The 22,572-nt window shown below is 42.4% G+C and overlaps 2 protein-coding genes across 3 annotated transcripts; both read right to left on the bottom strand.

The window, feature by feature from the left end:
* Window positions 1-208: 208 nt before the first annotated feature.
* Window positions 209-11,260, bottom strand: LOC142397819 (sodium/potassium/calcium exchanger 3-like). Of its 2 annotated transcripts, none has more exons than XM_075481544.1 (17): window positions 10,724-11,260; window positions 10,446-10,544; window positions 8,974-9,050; window positions 8,813-8,887; window positions 8,366-8,450; window positions 7,347-7,450; window positions 6,341-6,415; window positions 5,955-5,980; window positions 5,805-5,858; window positions 5,580-5,716; window positions 5,181-5,350; window positions 3,830-4,097; window positions 3,189-3,355; window positions 2,988-3,102; window positions 1,889-2,001; window positions 1,354-1,419; window positions 209-1,071 (listed from the first exon to the last, which is right to left on the bottom strand). In XM_075481544.1, exons 1-17 carry the CDS (start codon window positions 10,833-10,835, stop codon window positions 961-963), a joined length of 1,854 nt encoding a protein of 617 aa, XP_075337659.1. In that variant the 5' UTR covers window positions 10,836-11,260; the 3' UTR covers window positions 209-960. The 2 variants fall into 2 exon arrangements, with proteins under 2 accessions (XP_075337659.1, XP_075337660.1); XM_075481545.1 differs by having other exon boundaries at window positions 5,262-5,350.
* A 6,323-nt stretch (window positions 11,261-17,583) lies between these two features.
* Window positions 17,584-21,505, bottom strand: zdhhc24 (zDHHC palmitoyltransferase 24). The gene is made up of 3 exons (XM_075480670.1): window positions 20,899-21,505; window positions 20,033-20,310; window positions 17,584-18,855 (listed from the first exon to the last, which is right to left on the bottom strand). Exons 1-3 carry the CDS (start codon window positions 21,201-21,203, stop codon window positions 18,563-18,565), a joined length of 876 nt encoding a protein of 291 aa, XP_075336785.1. The 5' UTR covers window positions 21,204-21,505; the 3' UTR covers window positions 17,584-18,562.
* Window positions 21,506-22,572: the final 1,067 nt, after the last annotated feature.

Genomic DNA, 22,572 nt, shown 5'->3' with positions numbered 1-22,572 from the left:
GTTTCAGCAAGTTTCAAGTGTGGTCAGTGGTCCGTGTATTTTCCAAAAGCATGTGGAGATGGGAGGAGATGGTACATTTTAAGGTCCAAATGCATTGTTTTTTTGAGGGTCACCTACAAACAATTTTAAATGCATCCCTGCACAAGTTGGTTAATGGGATCCCTCCACGACGCTCTGTAATTCTAGTGATAATTATTAAATTTGAGTGCAAGAAAAGGACATCAATGGGATCAAAGCGGAGGTGATGAGTCTTCAGGTGCAGAGGAGGAACCTCACAGAACAAAGTTTTATTATTGCACTCATGCCTCACGAACATATACTCAGGGACTCTTCAAAGATACATTCAAAAATGGTGCGGAAAAGCTTTAAGGAAAGAAGGGGGGGTGGGGGGGGGCTGCATTTTATACAAAGCTTAGTGCATTTATCTGGAGCGTGCTGATCAGCCATGCTTTGACATTTACAGCTACAGACACGAAGGTGTGATGGAAACTGACATCAAACATGACAAAAGTGCACAGACTGAGGATCAACTACATGAGCTCACATGTATAATCATCTGGTCATTGAGGTTATTTGTGGCAGTTGTACAGTAATAACAAGTAAACTAACTACAGAGTGGGGTTCCTTGTACAATATTCTTGGTGTCAGAATACAAATTCAACACTTTTTACATGTGTTGTACACAAATAGTGCATTACCAGTGGGGTCTGACTTCACAAAATCTGGACTGGAGGTGCTTCAGTACAAAACTGTTCAAAATGCTCATTATCAAAGGTAAACACGGTCACTTACAGAGAGCCGGCGTCACAGTAATGCTGCTCGAACATCTACAGCCACTGTGAAATTAAATTTAAAAAATAAAAATCATCTCTGCGTACACTTAATGGCAGCAGTGAAGGTGAAAAAAAACCAAAACAAGTCAGGCCACCCGTCGGTGTATAAGCGGAGCGTGTGTGTCCTCTACAGCCTCTCGAAGCCGACGGCGCAGAGGAGGAAGATGGCGTAGAGCAGCAGGAGACAGAGGCCCAGCCTGCGGTCCAACCTCCACCGGTTCAGATGGACACACAGGACCTGAGGACAGAGACACACACACACACACACGTTTTCTGTTCTCTCTGCAGCCACACTTGAATGGTAGGCAAACTTCATTTCCTGTTGCAGGTCTAATCCCAAGAAATCTTAGAAAACTGAATCAGGGGGCTCTCAGGCTGTGACGGGGAAAAACGATAAGGTGAGAACAAACAGGCGTCAGGTCTGAGCCCGCTTACTCACGACACAATCTCAGAACTGAATCCGTGACTGTTTCTCAGATGTTTTTAACAGCAGTGGGCAGGTAGGTGGAGAGTTACTCACAGTAAGTATGACCGAAGCCAACAGCAGAATGACGGAGTACACCAGGCCTCTGCTGTTGATTGTTACCTGCAAAACACAGAAAAACAAACATATGACCATCATTCTTGTAAGTTTTGAAACATTTAGTGGTAAAATCTCTCCCACACCACACACTGAATGAAAAGAGCGTGTTTATGGCCTAAAAAAAAAAAGGACCCTTAAAGTCAACGGAAGCTGCAGATTCTAGACCCCCATTTCCACATTTTAATATCTCATTTGTTTTAAATATGTATTAGTGGATTGCCAAAAGATGACAGTAAACAGTGGGACATAGAGAGGAACTGACCCGGGGAAACCACAGTAAACACCCGCTGACCGTCCGGTCTTGACGCTACACTGTGTAAACTGACTGGAAGTCTTTAAACCTTTTTAAAAGTTTGGCAGTTTACGAAACAACCCCAGAAATACAGGACAAGAAGTCAGAAGCTTAGGCACATCTCGACTTGTGCATGTGACCACTGTCAGGATGTAGATGATATGAGGCAGCCTGAGTTACCACTGATCCATAGCTGACTATGAGAGTCCTCAGCGCCCAGGGGAAGCCCAGACCCAGCAGCACGTCGAAGATATTACTGCCGATGGAGTTGGACACGGCCATGTCGCCCATCCCTGCAACATTTAACAAGCACACAATGGAGTTCATGTGAAAACATAGAGTCAAACCCCTCAAGGTTTTTGATCATATTCACATATTCATTTTGCGTTACTTCAACTTCTTGACAGAGCCAAGAAGGCACAGAGAGCTCGTTTAGTGGACTTTGATGTAATATTGTGAACCTTGGTGTTCAGTATTTCAGGCGTCTAAACCGCAAAGCTGCAGGAGCTTTGTTGTGTTTACGGCTTTATTATGACCAAATACTCGCCGCCACTCAGACCCCAAAACTTCAGGTACTGCCGCCCCAGCATGTCCGAAAGAGTTGAATGTTTTTTTTTGTTTTTTTTCTTAGCACATTCTGTCACGGTGTGTCTGAGGAAGGGTATCCAAACACAGACCCGAACTCAGGAAGCAGGAATTAGAAGAAACTTTCATCGAGAGACATGGATCCAAAAGTCAAAACAAAACTACGACAAGAACAAAACTAAGCCGGGCAGGAAAACTCAAGGCTCACAATTTGAGTCAAAGAAGAGGATGTGGCTGAGAACAAAGGAAAAGCTGAAGTATACAAACAGAGGAGAATAACAACAAAAGTAATGTTGCAGATGTGGGAATTAGGAATCTGAGCCAGATGTGTGGAGGAGCAGAAAAAAAGAAACAGATTCTTTCTGGAAATGAAACAAACATGAAAACAAACATAAAAGAAACATAAAACCATGATAAACTTAACAAATCCTAACAGAGAAACCACAGACTGTGACGCGTTCACTGACCTGCGCTCACCTCCCTGCAACTCAATGAACATCTTTTACTGAAAAGCTACCCATTCTTTTGATGTTAGTTTTCATATTTTTCAACTCAAATTCAGATCAGTCAAAGGACGAGTTCATGGCGACAGTCTACATAGAACTGTATCTAATACTCCATTATAAACACAAAGCCAGCAGATTTTAGGTGAAATTAGTAACAAACCAGAATATGCAAATACACACACACACACCTTGCCGGGCAACGATGAGACTGGCCATACAGTCGGGGACGCTGGTGCCAGCTGCCAGAAAAGTGATACCCATGATGACATCTGGGATTCCAAATGTGAAGCTGATTATGGTCACCTTTGCAGAGGACAAAAGATGTTGCAAATGAGTGATTTTGTGCGCGTACATGCACGAGAGCAGCTGCATCGGCGTGGGTTTCGTACCATCCAGACCATGAGGTAGGAGAACAAGGCTATCCAGAGCGTGGAGGAGAAGAAGGTGATGAGGTACCAGCGCTCCCATCGCGGCAGGTTACAGTCCGGGATGGTGCAGTGGAGCAGTAAGCTTACAGGCCAGGAGAGCAGCCACTTCAGTCGCACACACCAACCATCTGAGGAAATGCGTGCAAATCCACACACACACACAACAGTTTCTCCACAGGCACCATTAGAGTATCAACTCGACTTTTAAATTATTCACATGGCACGGCCTGAATGTGCCTGTGAGTCTCTGTGTCATCTCCTTTTAATTAGCTCCATCAGCTATAAAACCATCTATTGAGCTGTGAAGCATTCGTAAGGGGGTGAAGCAGGAAGGAGTTCTGGTTGGAGCACCAATGGGAAATGAGCTTTCAAGGGAAGTTTTTGCTTCAAAGTCATGCCTTTTTTTATGGAAAATAGCAGCTGGAAGCTGCAGATGCTCAACAGATGACATCAGGCTATCTGCCGCAGGCTTAGTCTTTCTCTTTGAAAATTGTAATGAATAAAAACATAATGGTGGCCAGCTGCTGACAGGTCATCATGTGTTTCGCTTGCATTTGTTCATTGAACTCACACTGAACTTAATGGAGCTTTCATTCACGCACCTGGCATGACGAAGGGTTTAAAAGGAGCGTTCTCCTCTTCTCCTTCCTCCTGCTCATCCTCCTCCTCTTCTTCCTCCTTTGACTGCACACCCCCACCTGTCTCTACCTCTGTCTCTTTGATCCTCTCCGTCTCTCCCTCCAGCGGTTGTCCGTCACCCTCAGCTGCCGTCCCGTTCTCCCTGCCCCAAGTTCCACTTGCATCCAAACCTTCCTCCCCCGATGCCGCTCCCTCCTCTGGGCTCACCTGAGCCCGAATCAGCCTCTGCCTCTGTGGGTGGGGAGAGAAGTCGGGTGAAACGAAGATAGAGAAATGAAAAGAAATGAAAAGATAGAAATGAAAAGAAATGAAAAGATAGAAATGAAAAGATAGAGAAATGAAAAGAAATGAAAAGGTAGAGAAATGAAAAGAAATGAAAAGATAGAGAAATGAAAAGAGGAGAAAATGAAATGCTTCTCATGTGAAAAGGGGAAGCACTGAGGCAGGTTTATGGAACTGACTTCATCTGACGTGGACTAACTCAATGAGGACGAGCAGGAGGAGTGATTATGCAGTCAGGCAGGTCCTTACATTTGCAAGAAGGCTGATCAGGGGTATGAGCAAGAGCAGGGACAGCATTGGAGCAGTTAATTTGTCTCAGGAAATGGCAAAGCACGCATGCAGGAGGCAGACAGAGAGTGAGGTTAAGTTTTTGTCTCAGCCATAATATAAAGCATTAGGCAGCACTTTGTGTCTGTGTGTTATATACGTGCTCTTATTAGGTGGTGTGAGTGTATTTCGCTGGCAAATGGGACGTGATTTTATACGTCTGTTCATATTTACTGCAGATGCATCAAACCATCTTTCCTCTTCTGATGCCAGTTCTATTAGCTCTGGCTTTGGGTAACTGCTTTTGCTGAGTACCAAGCCTAAACTGAAGCTCTCTGAATTCTTAAAATCCACCATGTGAAATTCTTTTGGAAACTTTCACGCATCACGGATGGTTGTGGCCCCCAAATCTGAGTTGGTGACCAGTTAGAATTAAATTAAACTAACTTAACTGAATGAACATAACACTAGTTTTCATGGACAAAGATACTGTCTTGACTATGAATTGCTCATATAATGACCAACCAGTGATAATCTGCTTAATATTAGTCAAAACAAGGGTCAGTTGGGATGTATAGAACCACTGAACTTTCGCCACAATATGGTATTAATGCCAATTTCTAATCATGCATTCATAAATATTGCCAACAAGTGAAAATGCATTTGAGAGTGACGTTCAAAAATGCGGTGAAATAAGTAAAATAAATACCCAAGAACCTAGCCCCAACAACCAGGGGAGCTTGGCTGTGAGCACGTGCAGTGTACCTCGTTGATGACAATGCGTGCCGCCATGCGCAGGCGGGTGTAGGGGGGGAAATGCGGGGTGATGAGAAGGCGGAGGCTTGCCTCTGAGAAGGTGAGCTGGTGGGGGTGCAGGGTCAGTAGCTCATCCACCATCACCGCTGCTGAGTCCTGACCGGCCACCACACAAGAGTCTGAGGACGCAGGCAAGAAGCGGGAAAATGTTGGCAGGGTATAAGAGTAGAGAGGAGGAAATGGAAAGCAGACAAAAGAAGAAGACAAGTGCGTGTGGTGGAGAGTTCTATTTCAGTCTGTTTAGAATCCACAGGGGAATGGAAACGGCTTTGATTGGCAGCCAAAAGTGTGTCACCGTGTCGAGGGACGCTTGCGATGTTGTAAATGCGCACATGCACACTGCTGCACCTGGCTTCAGCGGCACCATGTCGTTGTCGCAGTCTCCGACGTTTCCGACGGCCGTCGTCCGTCGCAGGCTGCTCAGGCACGGCTGACCATCCACGCTGCAGTGTCTCTCCACCAGGCAACACAGAGATCTGTTGAACCTACACAACGCATACAAAGATATAGTGACTTCAGTAGGTATGCAGCCTGCGTCGGCTTGGTGCCAAAATCCCAGAAAGGTAGACTCACTTCATGATGATTATATAGATCCCATACATGGAGATCAGGATGATGGTCTCCCACCTGAAACAGGCAACATTCATCACAATGTTCATTTTCAAACAACAGACACGACTGAATAAAAAAAACAAATAATAATAATAAAAATGACAGTCTTACCACAGCACTTTTTCATCATAGATCACCTAATAGGAAAAAAAGACAATAAATGGTGACCACCGCTCAGTGACCAGCAGCAGTAGTCTGTTCATCTGTGGTCTGTTCAGTGCAGACGTGGAAGTAAACCGTCAATTTTTTTTACTCTTTTTAACAAATAATAAAATGCATATTGGACACTTACTGAGTTTTTAATTGTTGATATTGTTTATTAAAAAAAAAAAACAACTGGATGATTCACAGCCACATTTATGTGTTGTGTAACATCAAACACCGGCGTCACACTGTACCTTTGGCTGAAAATGTTGAATTTACACATCTATCTATCCAAACATTGGAAAGAGACCAATGTGAAAGCTACTGTTGTTTCACTGAAAGGGTTTTCTCACCAGAATAAGTATCACTATGGACACTATGTAGAAAACAGCATCGCGGAACAGAGGCCACCAGCTTAGACAGATGGGCTGCAGAAGGAAGAGACAGACGTCCAAAAGGTGAGAAACAAAGGCTGAATTAGAAGCTCCTCGTTTTCTATTTCAGGTTTTGGAAACGGATATTCAGACTCAGTCGTGCTGTTCGGTGTAAATTAGAGATCAGTCTTTTTCACGTCTTGATGCAACAATATAAATCAAATCTAATTTTATCCCAAGGCTTAAGTCTCTAAATAGTAAAGTTCAGTTATGTTCAGGCTTCCAGCACCACACAGGAAGCACAAGTTAAAACAATAAGTTGAGTCGACACTAAACATGGAGTGTACTTCAGGGAGGCACGAGAATGTTAATAAGGGTTTGAGTTGCACTGCAGAGAGGGAGACATGTCCTCCCACCAACACTGTGTCCATGTTCTTCAGTTTCCTCTCGTTTTCTGACCATTGTTCAACCATTTTTCTTCTCCTGAATACCCACCTTGAGCAGGATGGGTAATAATCTCAAAAGCAATCAACGCAAAGATCCCCTTCATATATGGCAGGCTGTCAGACTTTAGTTTTTAAAAGTTTGTTTAAAGCATCTCTCTGAAGCCTCCCACTCTATGGAAAGATTAAATGTCACCCGTTGGAACTTTAAAAGCAACAGTCACATGACTCAGATTTTTGGCTTGTTTTTAATGCAAACAGTATGATCCGGATTTTTTACGTTGTTTGTAGACTGATGGGATGATCCTGGAACTGAATGGGAAAGTATGTGTTATGGGGTCATCAGGCTGTGTATGTATGTTTTACTCAAATCATTATACTCCTATTTAATAACTTGGATGGGTATTCCAATCTTTACAATTAACAATTGTGCCAACCTGTCAAGGAACTACAGATGGAAGTCTGCTGGAAGCCCAATCTGAACACACCTTTTCCCTTATGAAGTTGTTTTTTTGTGCAAACAAAATAACAAGTAAACACACCTGTCCAGAGAAGATGCCGCAGAGGCCGATGATGACCAGGATGTTAAACACGGCTGATCCAACAATGGTTCCCACACCGACATCTCCCTTCGTGATAAACACCGCTAAAACCAGAGCGTGAAAGCTTAATCTCTAGATCACAAGCAGCAACAAAGTCAGCTGTAATGTGACGAAGCTGGAGATGATATTTCTCTCACATGCATATTAAAAGTTTGACACAATTTCTCTCTACTCTGAAGAGAGAAGTGCGATCCCAGTAAACAAAAATAATGCAATTATTTGTAAACCTCATAAACCAATACTGTGTTCACAATCGAGCCCAATGAAACAGATGTTGAAATGTTGAGAGATATTACTAATTGTTGCTACTATTGATTTGGGCTTGTTTTTGTCCACCATGAGCTGTTGTTAAATAAGTAATGACACTGTGTTGTTGTTCATCTGAGGTTGTATTTACCTCATGTTGCATCCTGGTGAGGAGCAGATATTTCCATTTTATGTCCCGACATGTAAAACCTTAGAATTAGAAAAGTGTATTTTCTTTTTCGCACGACTCGTTTCATTTTAGCTAACTGTTCCTTTATGTTCTTTCTCAGAAAAAGCGACAGAAATAAGCCCTCCAGGTGTCGACTGTCTCCTATTTGAAACATTAAGTTATATTTACATACAAATATTTCTGTACCTCCGGAAGACGGTCTCATAATACTGTGAACAGTGTTCGGGAAACAAACCCGGGAAACTTTTATCTCATTGATCCATTTTTACGTTACAGTTACATTTAGAGAACAAAAAAAAGGCCCACAAATATAAGCTTAAGTAACAGTTGTAGGTACCATCCCATTAAAATGTAATCTTCCTCACATCTACGCTCATGTTTACTAAAAGCTTGACTCTGGTCCCTCAGAGCTGCTGCTTGCATGCACTTGACTTTTCTCAGTTTTGATCAGATGCATAATGTATGATTGGAATATGTGTTGGGCTAACCCAAGAATGATTGATTAGACAAGTGTCATACTGACCAATGAGAGACGTGAAAAGCTCAGGAGCGGAGCTCCCGGCGGCCATGAAGGTTGCTCCGGCAACATCCTGACTGAGCTGAAGGTTCTGGTGGACAGAGGGGAGGAGTTTAGACTAGTGAAAGGACGAGGTCTGTGATATTCTTTCCTTTTCTTAATACCAGTGTACTGATCCTACGAATACATCTCTATCTTGTTGGAGCTACTTGAATGCCCAGCTGTTTTCAGCTTTCTCTTTTCAAAGTCACCAACAGAGGGTGTAAGAAATTGCTGACGAACAGACTTGACTTTTCAGTCAAATTACAAACAGAAACAAATATAAAGATTTGGAGGTGCGGAATACAAACAGATGATTTGAATTCTGATTAAAAAAAAAACTCAACAACAATAAAAACAATAGCTACTTAGATTATCTTACTTTTGACTACATTTTATTTCTGCTCTTCTTACCTCTGATACTTTCTCCAGTGATGGTACAAAGTAAACATCACACACTATAGCGAGTGCATGAAACATGTAGATAACCTGTTAAATGCAGGAGACACATTATTAACCGCGTGGCTTTTGTTTGCGGGTTCAGGGCAACAAAACGAACCTTTGCTAATACTCACACAGAGACCATGAAGGAGCACCGCTCCCTGCCTCCTCTGGTCCAGGGAAAAGATGTCTTCCGGAAACTCATTGATAGCTGTGGAAGAGATGGGCAGAGTGTAATCTCGTTGCCTGCAAAGTGGAAGGAGTTCCTGATCTGCAAAAAGCTGAAAAGTACCCTCATAATCGAACAACATCTTAAATCATCTTAAGGCAAAACAGAAAAACAGACAATTATGTCAGAGATGTAAAAAGCTGTTTAAAAAAAAAAACACTGGGCTGTTGGTGAAACCAAACAGGCTCTTTGATGACATCAGTGAAATTTGGGATGAGCTTTTTGTGGTATCAATAGTGAGAGAATAATAAAAGGATTCATAGTAATGACAAAAATCACTACTTGCAGCTTTAACGTGAACCTGGGAGTCGCTTTGCTTTGCTTTTCCGTGGATATGATGTTGCTCGATGTATGTTCAGTATCTTCTAGCAACAAGTGCCAAGACTGCTTGAGGTTAAAGCACCGACGCAGTAAAGTTACCAGTTATCTTTAGCACTGAGTTACTTCTCAGAAATGTGACGTTGCATTATTCTCTCATGCTAGCCCCAACAATATATCACATCAGTTATCCTTTCAAGTTTTTCCAAAGGCCAGGGACACACAAACTGTGTCTCCTTTGGCTGAACTCAACACCATAATCACTTTGCACTTAAGCTTAAATGTTGCAGCTCTTTTTGAGAAAGGCAAACCAATAATGTGGAAAGCTGCCTCCCAATAGCTTACCTCAAAAGGTTTTCTGATTTACTTATAAGTCAGAATTTACAAAGCCTTCACCAGAGATGAGTGCTGAATCCATCTAGGTAACACAAATGTGACAAAGTTCCTGCACAGAGGCAACAATGTGCAGTTAGAGGCGCAACATGTGCAGGAGTGGAAACTCCATGATGCGACCAATGATTTCCTTTAAGGTGTTGCTGTTAACTGCTGGAATACGGTAAATCAAATACATAGTAAGTGTTGTACCTGTCTGGGATGGAACACCCCCCCCCCCCCAGCTGAATGAATGTGGCTCAGATCATTTTCTATAATTGGCAAAATCTCTTAATCTCAGCATGAGACTATGAGCTGCTGTCAGTGTTTCCCTCTGAGTCTTTCAAACACACCCAGGCACACGCAAACCATAAGAGAGATGCTGATGAGAGGCTGATAAGCAGCAGATCATTACGACAGGGTAGGCACTTTGAACCGCTATAGATGCATGCAACATCCAACCCCAAATTCAGCATTCAGTTTCCTAGCAACTGGGTCCCTCAAAGGCCTGACAGTGTTTAAACATCTGGATGTGCAGAGTTTTAAGAAATGAGAGTGGACCACAGAGGTGGATCAATGCACAGAGGAGGTGGACTTGGATTAAACAGATTAATAGAGATGGCACGCTTTCACACTGCCTCAACACACAAAATGGTGTCAGCAGATCATTATAAAAAGATGTCTTACCAGATCCAGATATACTGTCGGTCTGGTTGTCCTCTTTTTGCTGGATGAGCTCTGTCTTGGACAAAGAGATGTCCTGGTCCACAGTTTGGCCGCGAGAGCCTAAAAATAAGGATTGATGGATAAAGGCATACACCACTGACGCAATTAATGCAAACTTTACAGTAAATTTATTCATTAAAATTGGAACTTTCTTTGCATTTTTTTGTGACTAACTCTGAAAACCCAACTTTGTGACTCTAATAAAAACCCAATCTTAAGCATTTTTGGTCTTTACGTACCTGTAACATCATTAAAGTGAAAGATCCAGGCAGCAGCGAGCAGACCGACTCCACCGAAGACGCAGAAGCGGGGGAGGAGCAGCGTCTGCCTCGGTCTCCTCGGAGCTCTCATCCCGCCGCCAGCCGCCGCCGCTCGTCGGCTCTCCGATCAGAACACGCCGCCGCCGCCACGATCACTCTCCCTCCCAGCACCGGGTCCCCGCTTCTCAAGACCGGATATAACTGGCCTGTTGCCTCCTTATTTTGATTTAAGCTCTTTCAGCTGCTTCGGGCTCCATCCACGTTAGAGGGGGACGTTACAGAGCCATGGCCCGTCGTCAGCGCCTCAGCATCCAGCTCCGGTCCAGCATCCGTGACAACGAGATTCACCTCCAGCGATAAGCGCAGTGGTTGAATCACCAGCTATCGTCTATTTTTAAAGTATCTCCCCAGATCAGACAGTCTCCATATCAGTCCTGTCCCAAATCTGATCCCGTTGATGATTCTCCCAACCAGGAGGGGGTGTTTTCCCCCAAACTGGAGCGCCTTCAGCTTCAGTTGGGTGGGGCGACTGGAAACAGATGCAGGAGTCAGTGTGACTTCAGTCTAATCCAACTTAGTTGCTAAGACTGGGGCCGATGGTTTATTTCAGTAAACAAATTTATCACACACGCAAAGAAAAACTGGTTTCCGGTGATGGAATGAGAAGAGTCCAAACGGTGTATTTACTGTATAGGTCACATCACCTCCCCTCGTCCTTTATCTCACATCAACCCCATACACACACATTTCCAATCATTTCTTTTCTGAGTTTGATTGAACCCGCACAAACTTCCTGATACGTGCAGATTCATCACTGAATATCACTTTCATTAAGTCTACGACTGCTTCTCCATACTTCACTGTGATGAACGGATGGTTCATGTTTGGCTGTTTCTTAGTGGGGTCACAACACACCCCAGTTTCTGCCCATGTTTGTCAGTTTTTCCCTGGTCAACCTGTACGTTTCCTTTCACAGTTTTCCCATTTTGTTTGTACTTGCTCCGAATTTAAATCTTTTGCCCCTCTCAAAGTTAAACTGCCTTTTGTGCTCCTCTCCGTTGTCCTTTCCAACAACTCTCTTTTAACTGCAGACTCGTTAGCAAACTTAAGACTTTGTGCCGGTATTTTTTTTACCTTATGATCAAGTGATTAAACTACTTCTCCTCTACCTGATCTGAAAACCTTTTTTACCATTAATTACAACTTCGTTCCATTTTTTTAGGTATATTTTGCAAAGACAGAAAGCTCATATGTAATACATTTGGGGAAACAACTACTCATCAATGATGCACAAAGGATGATGGAATTTGGTCCTTACTCCTTATTTATATTTTTCCTTGTATAGTTCAGAGTTTCTAAATACGTTTGTCACAGAAACAAAGAGGTCTTTTCATTTTCACAGAGGACAAACTTGACTTATCGTGGCAGGAAAATGGGTTACAAGCAATGATCATAACAACTTTGTAGGTCCTAACAGTGCGACAGTGCTTTGAAGCTGCCAGGATTTAATGCTCAGTTCCCTCTGACATGCTGTGTGTGGCACAAATTAAAAAAAGCAACCAGCAATCAGGCACAGACGCTGATTTAAGACGTTTATAAGAGATCAAATAGGAGGTAAAGTCCCATAGTGGACGCTGAAGTAGGGCTGTAACATCAGGCGTGCACGGCTCCACCACATGTTGTAGAAAATCTCACAGGATCCCAGAGCCACGCAGGCCAAAACAGAGAGGCTGACGATACACAGCATGAGCTGCCCTGCTCTCGGGATGGTGGTCGTCAACGTACCTTCAAATCTGTCCCCGGTGGGGCAATTATGAGCGGGGTAAAGACACAGAAGAGAACATGTATAAAACACGCAGGTACCCATAGATGTTGGATACATCACATGATGCTGATGTACCTTTTGGTTTTAAGATCCGCTGTGAGACTGTGAGGTTCTAGCAGCTCCTCCTCCTCAGACTCTTCCTACAGACACAGAAAAACACATGTCTCGTATTTTACGTGTAGCGGCACACACTCATGGTCACTGCTGGACTAACAGGATGATCAGAAGGTTATCCTTTAAACTGTCTGACAGATGCGTTGACTGAAGTGTACGTTGAGTCTGAAGGCCGTAAGGAAACCAACTGGAGTTACTGCAGGACTGTTGTATTATCATCCATTTTAGCTACGTGTATCTAATAAAACAGAAAAATGAACGTATTTAACCCAGGAGTGAGAGGTCATACGTGCTGAAGCTCCGTGAAGTCTGTCGTGCTGAGTTCCACGTCAGCTGAATCGCCCAGCAGCTGAATTTCCTCCGCGATGGACAGGTGAGTCCTGAGCGATCCGTCCTTTTCTCTCATCAGCTCAGTCTGAACGGCACTGGAAGCAAACGGCCGCACACAGAGAAGAATAAGCGCTCGTACTGCGCTGATCCTTTGAAGCAAGAGGATCTGTGTGTCGGGATTACAGTGAGGCCTCCTCTCGTCTGTCGTCCAGCTGCTTCAGCAGCTCCTGCTTGGTCAGCCTGAGATCCTGGAGCACAGAGACACAAAGCGCTCACCGACAGCTCAGAGGAATACCACAGCTGTCAACATCTGTGTGAGCACTCTACATGTCGGGTTGCTGTGACAGTGCAGACAAAGTAGCATGCAAAAAACCCTAAAGGCTCGTTTTTAAATGATATTTGAGTGCCTACGTGGATATCTTTTAACTGCCCGGGCTGCCAAGGTTGTCAATAATAATTCCTGACATGTATTATATATCCTTACAAGACATCTTTAGGCCAAACTCAAACCCAAACTTTTGCACACATCTGCATGCGTTTGATACATCAACACACAAAATAAATAATGCCACTTCAGATCGAAGCCTAAGTGCTTTCAAACTGCTGAAAAGGGCCTTCCTTGTTCCGTTTCTGACGCAATAGTCAAATAATTTTTCTTCATTTCTGAGCTATTTTAGCATAAATAACATAAGGACGCACGTGTTCAACTTGTATTAACTTCAAAGCAACGGCGACGTTTTTTTGGGATCGTCTGGATGGAAACAGATGTGAACCTTGTTACCTTTATGATGTCCAAACACTCCTCCACGGTTTCCTCCAAATACTTTAACTGCAGGCTTTTCTAACATAATCACACACAGACAGCAAGTGATGTTCAGACAGAAAACTCATGTTCCAGCTCAGGGAGAGACATCAGCATTTGTGAAAAATCCCAGACTGTACCGATGTTCTCACCTGATGAATAACTTCATCCCTCTGGTGCAGTGTGAGGTTAACGGCCTCCATCCCATCCTGACGAAACACAGGAAATAATAAACGAGGGGATGGTGGATGGTTTCAAGTGACCCAGTCTTTTAAAACCTCCGCGACACAGTTTTATCTAAAAAAGGTGAATCTGTAAAATGAAAAAGATCAAAAGGGAGCTCTTTATCAAGTTACAGCCGCTTTTACAGATGGTGGATCAGATTTAAAGTAACTGCCTCCATTAATGAGCAAGTTTGAGGGTCAAAAAGGCCACTTGTAGTTTTATTTGTTATTGAAAATCTCCAAAGACCCCACAATGAAAAAGATTGGTGAGATGAATTGGGAGGGGTGGTGACACATTGAATTTTCCGTAAATAATGTAAAGCTGGTGATGTATACTTCATGAATACCACTTCCTCTTTTACATATCAATATATCAAGATACTAAGTGTCTAAAATGAGCAACCTAAAGCGTTTCAATAGCCTCCTTTCACCTTACTGTATGTCAAATACATAGATGCTGGTAAGACAGCTGGAGAGACACCAAACTGAACTCCTCTGTGTAGAATCCACAGTGGTACCTTGTGGGTTTGAAGCGCAGTCCTGAGCTTGCTCAGCGTCCTCTTGTCCTGGCTTCTCTCCTTCTCTAAGCCTTTAAGCTAAAAGGGTCAAAACAAATTCAAAAGCAGAAATTGTTTTCAAATGTCTGGACCACCAAAGAGTAGTCGCCACTCAGCTGGTAAACGAGATCATCAGCGGAGAAGCGGACAAGTGGAGCCTCAAATCCACTGGTCACTCCTAATTTCACTACTACTAAGCATGTATCAGCATGACGCAATCAGAGCTGTAAAACCTGATTAAAGCAGTTATGGGAGTTCTCTACCTTTGCAGTAAGTTCCTTTATTTGTTCCTTCATCATGGCGGTTTCCATTTCCTGCACAACAAACACGCGAAGCAACACAGATGTCACCTGAACACCGATACAACCGAGAGACGCAACACGCGTACCTGTAAGCATCATATGTGGGGGGTAAATAACACTCCTGTCACGCACCAAATCACGAAGCTTTCTTTCACTGCATCTGTTCAAATCGAGGTCAGCAGCTGAGAGGGACCTGCAAGGCTCTGCTTCAACCTGTTCAACGTCATGGACCAACATCCTCTCCAGGCTGCAGACACACGAAACACACGGATACAGTTGGAAACCAAAGCTGCAACAGCTCAAGACCTGCACCTGAAAGCCAACAGAAGACAAAGAGAGCAAGAAGCAACTTAAATGACGCTTCCACAGTAGTTCACAACTGCCTACGCTTTCACTTGTTTTCTGAGGCCGGCGTTCTCCGACCGCAGCACCACCATGTCATCATCGGCCAAATCGAGCCATTGCCTCATCTCAGCATTCAAGCCCCTCAGCTGACTCTGACTATAATCCAGCTCAGCTATTTTCTCAAGCATCTCCTCTGGCGATCTGCACAGAATTACACCATCAAACAAAGGCGTTTATAGCTAGATCACTCAGCGTAACAAATTCTTTTGCAGGGGGGGGGGGGTTCAGCGCATGTTACTCACATGTTTCCATCTGTGGCATCCATCCTGCCGGCTTACTCCTGCTTCGTGCTTTTAGGGCAACACCGAAACTACACATCAAGAAGAACCAAGCTACAGAGTTCAGAGTTCTATTCTAGGTTAAAAGTGCAGACGCTCAGCTTTGATATTAGGCACATATCCTGATTTGAGGGAAGATTTACAGATTACAGCATTATATAGAGGCCTCTCTGTTTCAAGGGTTACCTGCTGATTGCATAATGACTGAATTAGGAACTCCTTTGACCTCATGTTGTAGGACCTTTTATCTGCTTAGGTAATTAATAGATAATGAAGGACTAACCACACCTGTCCATGAAACTACATTAAACTAATTTGCCTAACTACCCTGAAAAAGGATTCTACTCATTAGACATCTTTAATGTCTAAACTAGCATGTTCCAGTCTGAGACAGTGATCTTCATCTCAGATAGGCTTTGGACAAAAAGCATCACACTTACTCCTCTTTTCTAATTATCCTGAGAGGAATCCACTCATTATGCTTGTTAGTCCCAAACACAGTTAGTAAACTGCGATGTCTGCAACTCAGATGACTCTAGATGAAAAAAAAAAAACGAGTTAAAATGAGTCTACAGGTTAACTGGCTTTTATTAGATTAGACACATAAGCACCCTAGCGAAGAGAAGAAAATATGGCGGACTTTAAAATAATCAATGCAAACGTTAATCCCGCGAATTTTAGGTATCAAATGCTAATGCTAAGAGTAAAGAGGTAACCGAAGATAAGATAATAAAGTAATGTTAAAGTAAACCTGAACAGTCACGCTGATGAAATGAGAAGTTTGACTTACAACTTGACATTTTTAAACCTATAAACACGGGGCTTATAAGAAAAAATATAATTTTTAATATATCATATGCTAAGGATTAGGCTAAACAACGTCAACGTCCATTAGTTAGAATCCGCCATATCACACGAACTTCTAAATCGGTGTTTGGTACCGTCTGTCGGTAACAAATGTTTCTGCTAGCAACAGTAAAACGTACAATATGGCGTCCTTACCAGCGAGAAAACGTTCAAACTTAGCTAAAGCCGCTGCTAGCATAGACATAGAACACTATATCAGAGAGTCTCTATCTGTAAAAGGGCTGTGACTATATGTTCTATGTCTATGGCTGCAAGCACCTGGCGGAGAGCAACACAGTTATTTTGATGGGACACCATGGCAACATGACTGCAAGTCATTCAATTATGCCAAAATATGGTCAATTTTTTTTTTAAATAAATGACGAATGTATGTAAATTTGTTGCATTAATCATTTCCACTTTTTAACCGTTAAAGTCCTCATTTACTGAACTTATTTACTACTCTCCGTGCAATTAATAATTATAAGTGAATAGTGAATTTAGTCTGTGTGCATTTGAAGGAATACAGCAGGAATACGAGCGAGATTTTATTCTTTTAAATCAATCAAATATGGGTGTTTAAACAATCTGAACATCAGAAAATTCCTTCCAAACATATAATATAATTATACAACATAGCTTTCAACACAACAGTTTTCAGAGTGCAAAATACACAATAATTGAAAAAAGCAGAAAGAAGAAGAAGAAAAAAAGAAGCACCACCCTTCAAGTAGTTTATTAAGACACTGAAATGGCCAATCCCAACACCACAAATAGTATCAGAAGTCTTAAGCCAAACAATTAATAACAACATTTTTGAGTTTTATGCAAGTTTAGCAACATGAAAAAACAACAAAAAAACTGTAATTCGCTCCACTTTAAGGCCAGAAAAAATTTAAACAAGAAAAACAAGGACCGCAATGAGGTAATTAGAGTCCGGTTGGCATCAAGAGGAGTAGGACATGTCAGCACCGTCCCAAATCCAAATTACATCCTAAACAAAAGAAGGTTGCATCATGACGTGTTCTCTAAACACTATAAACAGACTGATTCCTTTTGGAAGAACATTTATCTTTCTGTTTGAGTTGTTCAGCCTGCAAAGATAGCAGGCTGTAAAGATTAGTAAACTGTTCACCATGCAGTTAGTTTGTAATTAGGAATGAGGACATGGTGGTGCTCCAGTCCCTTCCTGACTGAAACATGAACAAAATAATGTGAAACATGGAGACAGACTGCTTCCAAACCAGATTAATACATATAGTCTAAATACTGTATTTACCAGATGCCTTTGAATTACATTTGTAAACTGAAACACGGGACTATGCAGTGGTTCTGTTTGGTTTTTTTTTGAGGGTTTGTTGTCCTGCAGGTGTTCAGACGTCACCGTTAACCCCATCTCAGACCTCTCACGGTTCCACCTGACATATTAATATCCAGTGAGAAGCTTAGTGTAGTAAACTCAACTGCAGCTCAGGAGTCGATGCAAAGAGGTGAAAAACGCAAGCACACGGTGAGCCTAGCTGGTAATGCACAACCGCAAGTAGGAGGCTAACGATAACTTTATATTTTCCGGGGTCTAGTCAAGAACAGTGCAAAACATATCTGCTTGAGATTCGGATTCAGGCAGCTGAAGTGTACAGATAAAAAAAACAAAAAAAAATCTAAATAAGTAGACAATATCAGCATAATTTGCCCCAGGAGTCATTGTCGGGGACTGCAGATGCTTATTAGTGAAGATTTAAAACTTTCTTTTTTTTCCTTATCAATAAAATACATTCTTATTTCAGTGTTGTTTTTAAACATATTTTCAGTGCTCAGAATTTCAAAGGAACTCTGTTCATTACCGTGTAATATTTCTGAGGCCAGCCTCAATCAGTGCACAGATTATCTTCAGGTCAAGCTCAACATACCTTCACGACAACCCCCTGTTTTTCTATCTAGGCACAGCAAAACGCTATCGACTATCACAACCGTTAACACCTAAACAACACCGCAGTATTCCAGCATCATCCCATCCCATCCCATTGCAAGCTACCTCTTGAGGAACTGAGGTCATCTTCCCTTCTGTTGCTCCCGAAAAACATTAGCCATCAGCACTAAAGTAAAGACTCATGACCCGGTCAGACCTCCATCTGTTACCGGGTGGGTTCCAGCGATCCCGTGACGTGGAAGTTGATCCCATCTCCAGGCATTGGCGACGGGATGAGCGGGCAGAGCCAGCAGACGTACCAGCGGAGGCCCAGCGTGTGACGCAGATTGCCTACGAGTCCGAGACTGTAGGGGCGGCGGGAAGAGTACCACTCCCTGGTGGTCTGGCCCCGGAACAGCATGAAGAGATGGAAGAAGAAGAAGGCGGACACAAGCAGGAAACCCACCACACATGTGTCAGCGATGAAGGCGAAGGCAAAGGCACGAGCTGAGACCTGGCCTAAAGAGGAGGAGAATTGTGTTTAATTCTGGGATTCACCTCATCACCATGACTTCATGGATACAATAATCTCGATTATAAGATTAATATTTCATGTTATTGCAACATCTTTTAGTAGGCGATGGCATGTTTAAAGTACAAAGCCTCTAAATTATTCATTATTCATTCAAAATAAGTCAGTCTTTGAAGAGGAAAAGACACTGAAAAATGCCTGCAAGTCAAACTACGATGGAGTAAAACGAGGACGGCTCTCTCCAAGCTGAGCTGACACATGTTCTCATTATTCAACATTATTTAAATGAGTCATAATCGAACGTCTCAAAATGCAAACCGCAGACGTTCAACATCCTGAAAAAACGGTCGTTTTTTTTAAGTATCGTTTAATGAGATTCATGAGGAAGTGCACAGACGCCTCACACTGAAAGCTGGAATAAAAAACATTAGATCCGTTACTAAGTTACTTAATTAAATAAATAAATAATTAACTGGCAGCTGTTTTCATTAACACCATCAACCAATTTACAAGCAAACTCTCAAACTTAGATTGGTTTAGTACAATACAGAATATTTCTGTACACAGGTGCTCACTCAGTTTAAAAGGATCTTAATAAGAGGTTCTAGATCACAGAAATAAAAACGTAATTAATGCGTTAGTCAGAGCAAAACCTGACTTTTTAAAGTACTTCTCAACCCATTAGTCCAACTGAAATTGAAGTCGAATTACTCCTGCACGCATGCATTCAATCGGGCTGAGACTCACCACAGATCCCATCACTGGCCTCGACCCAGAAGCAAAAGAAGGAACCGTTAATAAGAGAGAATAAACACAAGGATGCCGTGCATCTAATTTGTGAATAAAATAAGAAAAACATGGCATGTACTGAGCAGGAAAGCAATCCAACTAAGCACTGGAAATTATACCAATCTGCCAATTAACTGCTCTTCAGCTGTTTTGGTCCAATATGTAATAGATCAACCGCAAACAGACCCATACTAACAAGCTGAAAGAGGGCATTTAAACTCCTACTTTAGCGGAGTCGGACACACTTTGATCAATAAATAGATTCCCTTACTGGGTGTTTACCAGAGCAAGGAGCAATTGGTCTTATCAAATGGACCAGTCCAGCTATAATCGTAGGATGTAAAAATGGGACGAGCACAAGATGTGAGACCGTACCTGAGACGAGCATGATCCAGGGTATGAGCAGCAGCAGCACACTGTGCAACGTCACACCCTCCTTCAGTATGACTATGAACACCTCTGCATTCATCAGCACGGCGTACAGGAGCCCCGACCACATGAACAGCAAACAACTCAGGAAGTAGCGATAGTTCCGGAAGCCCACGCACTGGCCAAAAAACACGCAGTGGTGATCCCGCCGCAGCACGCACACCTTGCAGTCGTAGCAGTGGGAGCAGCGCGGGGGAGTGTGTGTCTCACATGTGTAACAGTACCTGCGTTACAAAAAGAACAACAACATTTACGGTGGGAGAGGGTCACTGACTGATGATTCCCACCTTTTACTTGATAAATGAATGTAATGTTATGTAAATGAATTTCATTAATAGTCATGACCGTTATGAATGATTAGTTAATGGGTTTCTTTTCATTCTGTTAGTTTTATCCAGTTGTTATCGTTAGGCTCAGTGGAAGTGTTTCTAACCAATCTGCAAACTTGAGTTTGGGCTTAGAGAAAGGGGCGAAAGCTCGTGAGAAAAGCACATCCTACCAGGTGATTATATATTTTAAAGCGTGTGCTTTTTTTAATTATTGTACTATATATTTAACAACTGAAATTTAACACTTGATTGTAACTGAAAAAATCTCTTAAATTACAAATATAAAGAAAGAAAGAAAGAAAGAAAAGAAACACTAAGGTTGAACTAGGAAGACTGGTACAAACCATGACAATCTGCCCCTGTCCAAAAGTAGGCAAGACATGTGGATAGCTGTGTTCACTTAATTTCCGCTAAATAGTGCGTCTCACTACACAAGGTAGTGGTGTTACCAGCCTTAATGACACACAGGTGCTTTTTACTCACTTCCACCCCTGGCCCAATCCATCTCCTCCCAGAAACACCCCTTTGATGCTGGGGCTAGTTTGTACGAAGAGCAGGGCGTTCCAGCAGATGTTCCCCAGCATGAAGTACTGTGCCAGCAGGTGCATCACCTTCCAACAGGAGGACCACATCGTCTTCTTCTGCTCCGCCTCCAACGGAGCCTCGACGAGCACCAGGTAGCTCACCTCCGCGGTGATCGAGAAAACCAGGAACGTGTTGAGGACCACCGGGAGGTGGTGGCACAACTTCTCGGTCCTGCAAAACACTTTGCTGGCAAAACTCGTCATGTTTTGAGCTCGTGCACCTCCTGGTGCTTGAATTACAATTAAAAACGCGAGGTGGGCAGTGGAGTGGAAGGATGGATTTTGCAGACGCACAGTGGTGACAGTGGTTAGCTCGGTTGGCTAGCTAACCAAATAACCACCAGTTAGCCTAACGCGCGGGTTTTAAATCAACCGTATAAAATCAGAAATACTTGATATATTTTCCGCAAAATCGAATGTTATAATAAACGATTAAATAGGACAACGTCAGTCTTTTAAAAGTCCCCTCTCTTAACTGGGGATTGCGCCACTGAACCATATACGAATCACGCCCACTAATAGGTGTATATGATAATACATCCGCAGTGCAACAACACAAAATGGTTCCGCCTCTGATACTATTGGTTCAAAAAACGAATAATTGGTCTTGTTAAACCTTTTTCTTGTAGCTTACAGAAAATTAAATTGTTTTGTACACCTACTGGCTTTTGTATACCCACACCTCAACATGTACCTACCTATTTTACTTCAAATATTAAGTATTAAGTATTACCTTGATTACCTTTTGCTTTACACAGAGCAAGAAAATACAGCCTCCATCAAAGAATCTATCTCCACTAGAACATGCCACTTCTATTCTCAATTAGGCCATAAATAAATCTGGTTTCCAGCTCATTATGTCATATTCTAATCTCAAATTAAAAACATTACAGACTTTAGAAGAAAATGGCTCATTTCAATGTGCCCATTTTATTATATAATGTTTATAGATGGCAATACAGTGATGCCTGCTTCCATCTTGCAATTATCAGATACAAGGAAGAATTTAAATTGAAATGAGTGGTAAATCAGTGCCATATTATCTGTTTCAATCTCTTTCTGTCCCACAGCATATGTAAATTTCTGCTACAATAATTACATTATCTATGTGGTAGTAATATATATATATATATATATATCACATCTATAAAACCCTTTTACTGTGTCTATATGTGGATTGGCAGAATGTATCTGGTCCCTCCCCCTCATAGCCCTTAATCCCTGGTAATCTCAGCATTTAATGAAAGCTGGCTGTCATGGCTGCACCGAAAGAGAATTTGCTGTCTCTTTTCCATCAGACCAGCACGGAACCAAACACTTTTACAAAACAAAAAAAGCGCTATGTGCAGAGGAGGTAAGACCCTTAATGCTGCTATAGATGTAGGAAGTGACACAGGGAGAGATTGTGCTTTTAGTTGTTAAGGTATCACAGGAATAATTTCATGAAGAGAAAAAATATAAATTTTAAAATCACAGTAATGTGCTCGTATAAAAGCTTCTGTAAATTGTTGTTCTAAAGGGAGTATTCTAGGGTTTTAATTCCACTTAACACTAAACTACTGTATAAGTGAGT

This window comes from Odontesthes bonariensis, chromosome 13 (assembly GCF_027942865.1).
Source record: "Odontesthes bonariensis isolate fOdoBon6 chromosome 13, fOdoBon6.hap1, whole genome shotgun sequence".
NCBI classification, from domain to species: domain Eukaryota; kingdom Metazoa; phylum Chordata; class Actinopteri; order Atheriniformes; family Atherinopsidae; genus Odontesthes; species Odontesthes bonariensis.
The sequence above is the reverse complement of the archived record's forward strand: the minus strand, read 5'-3'. Positions and strand labels throughout refer to the sequence as shown.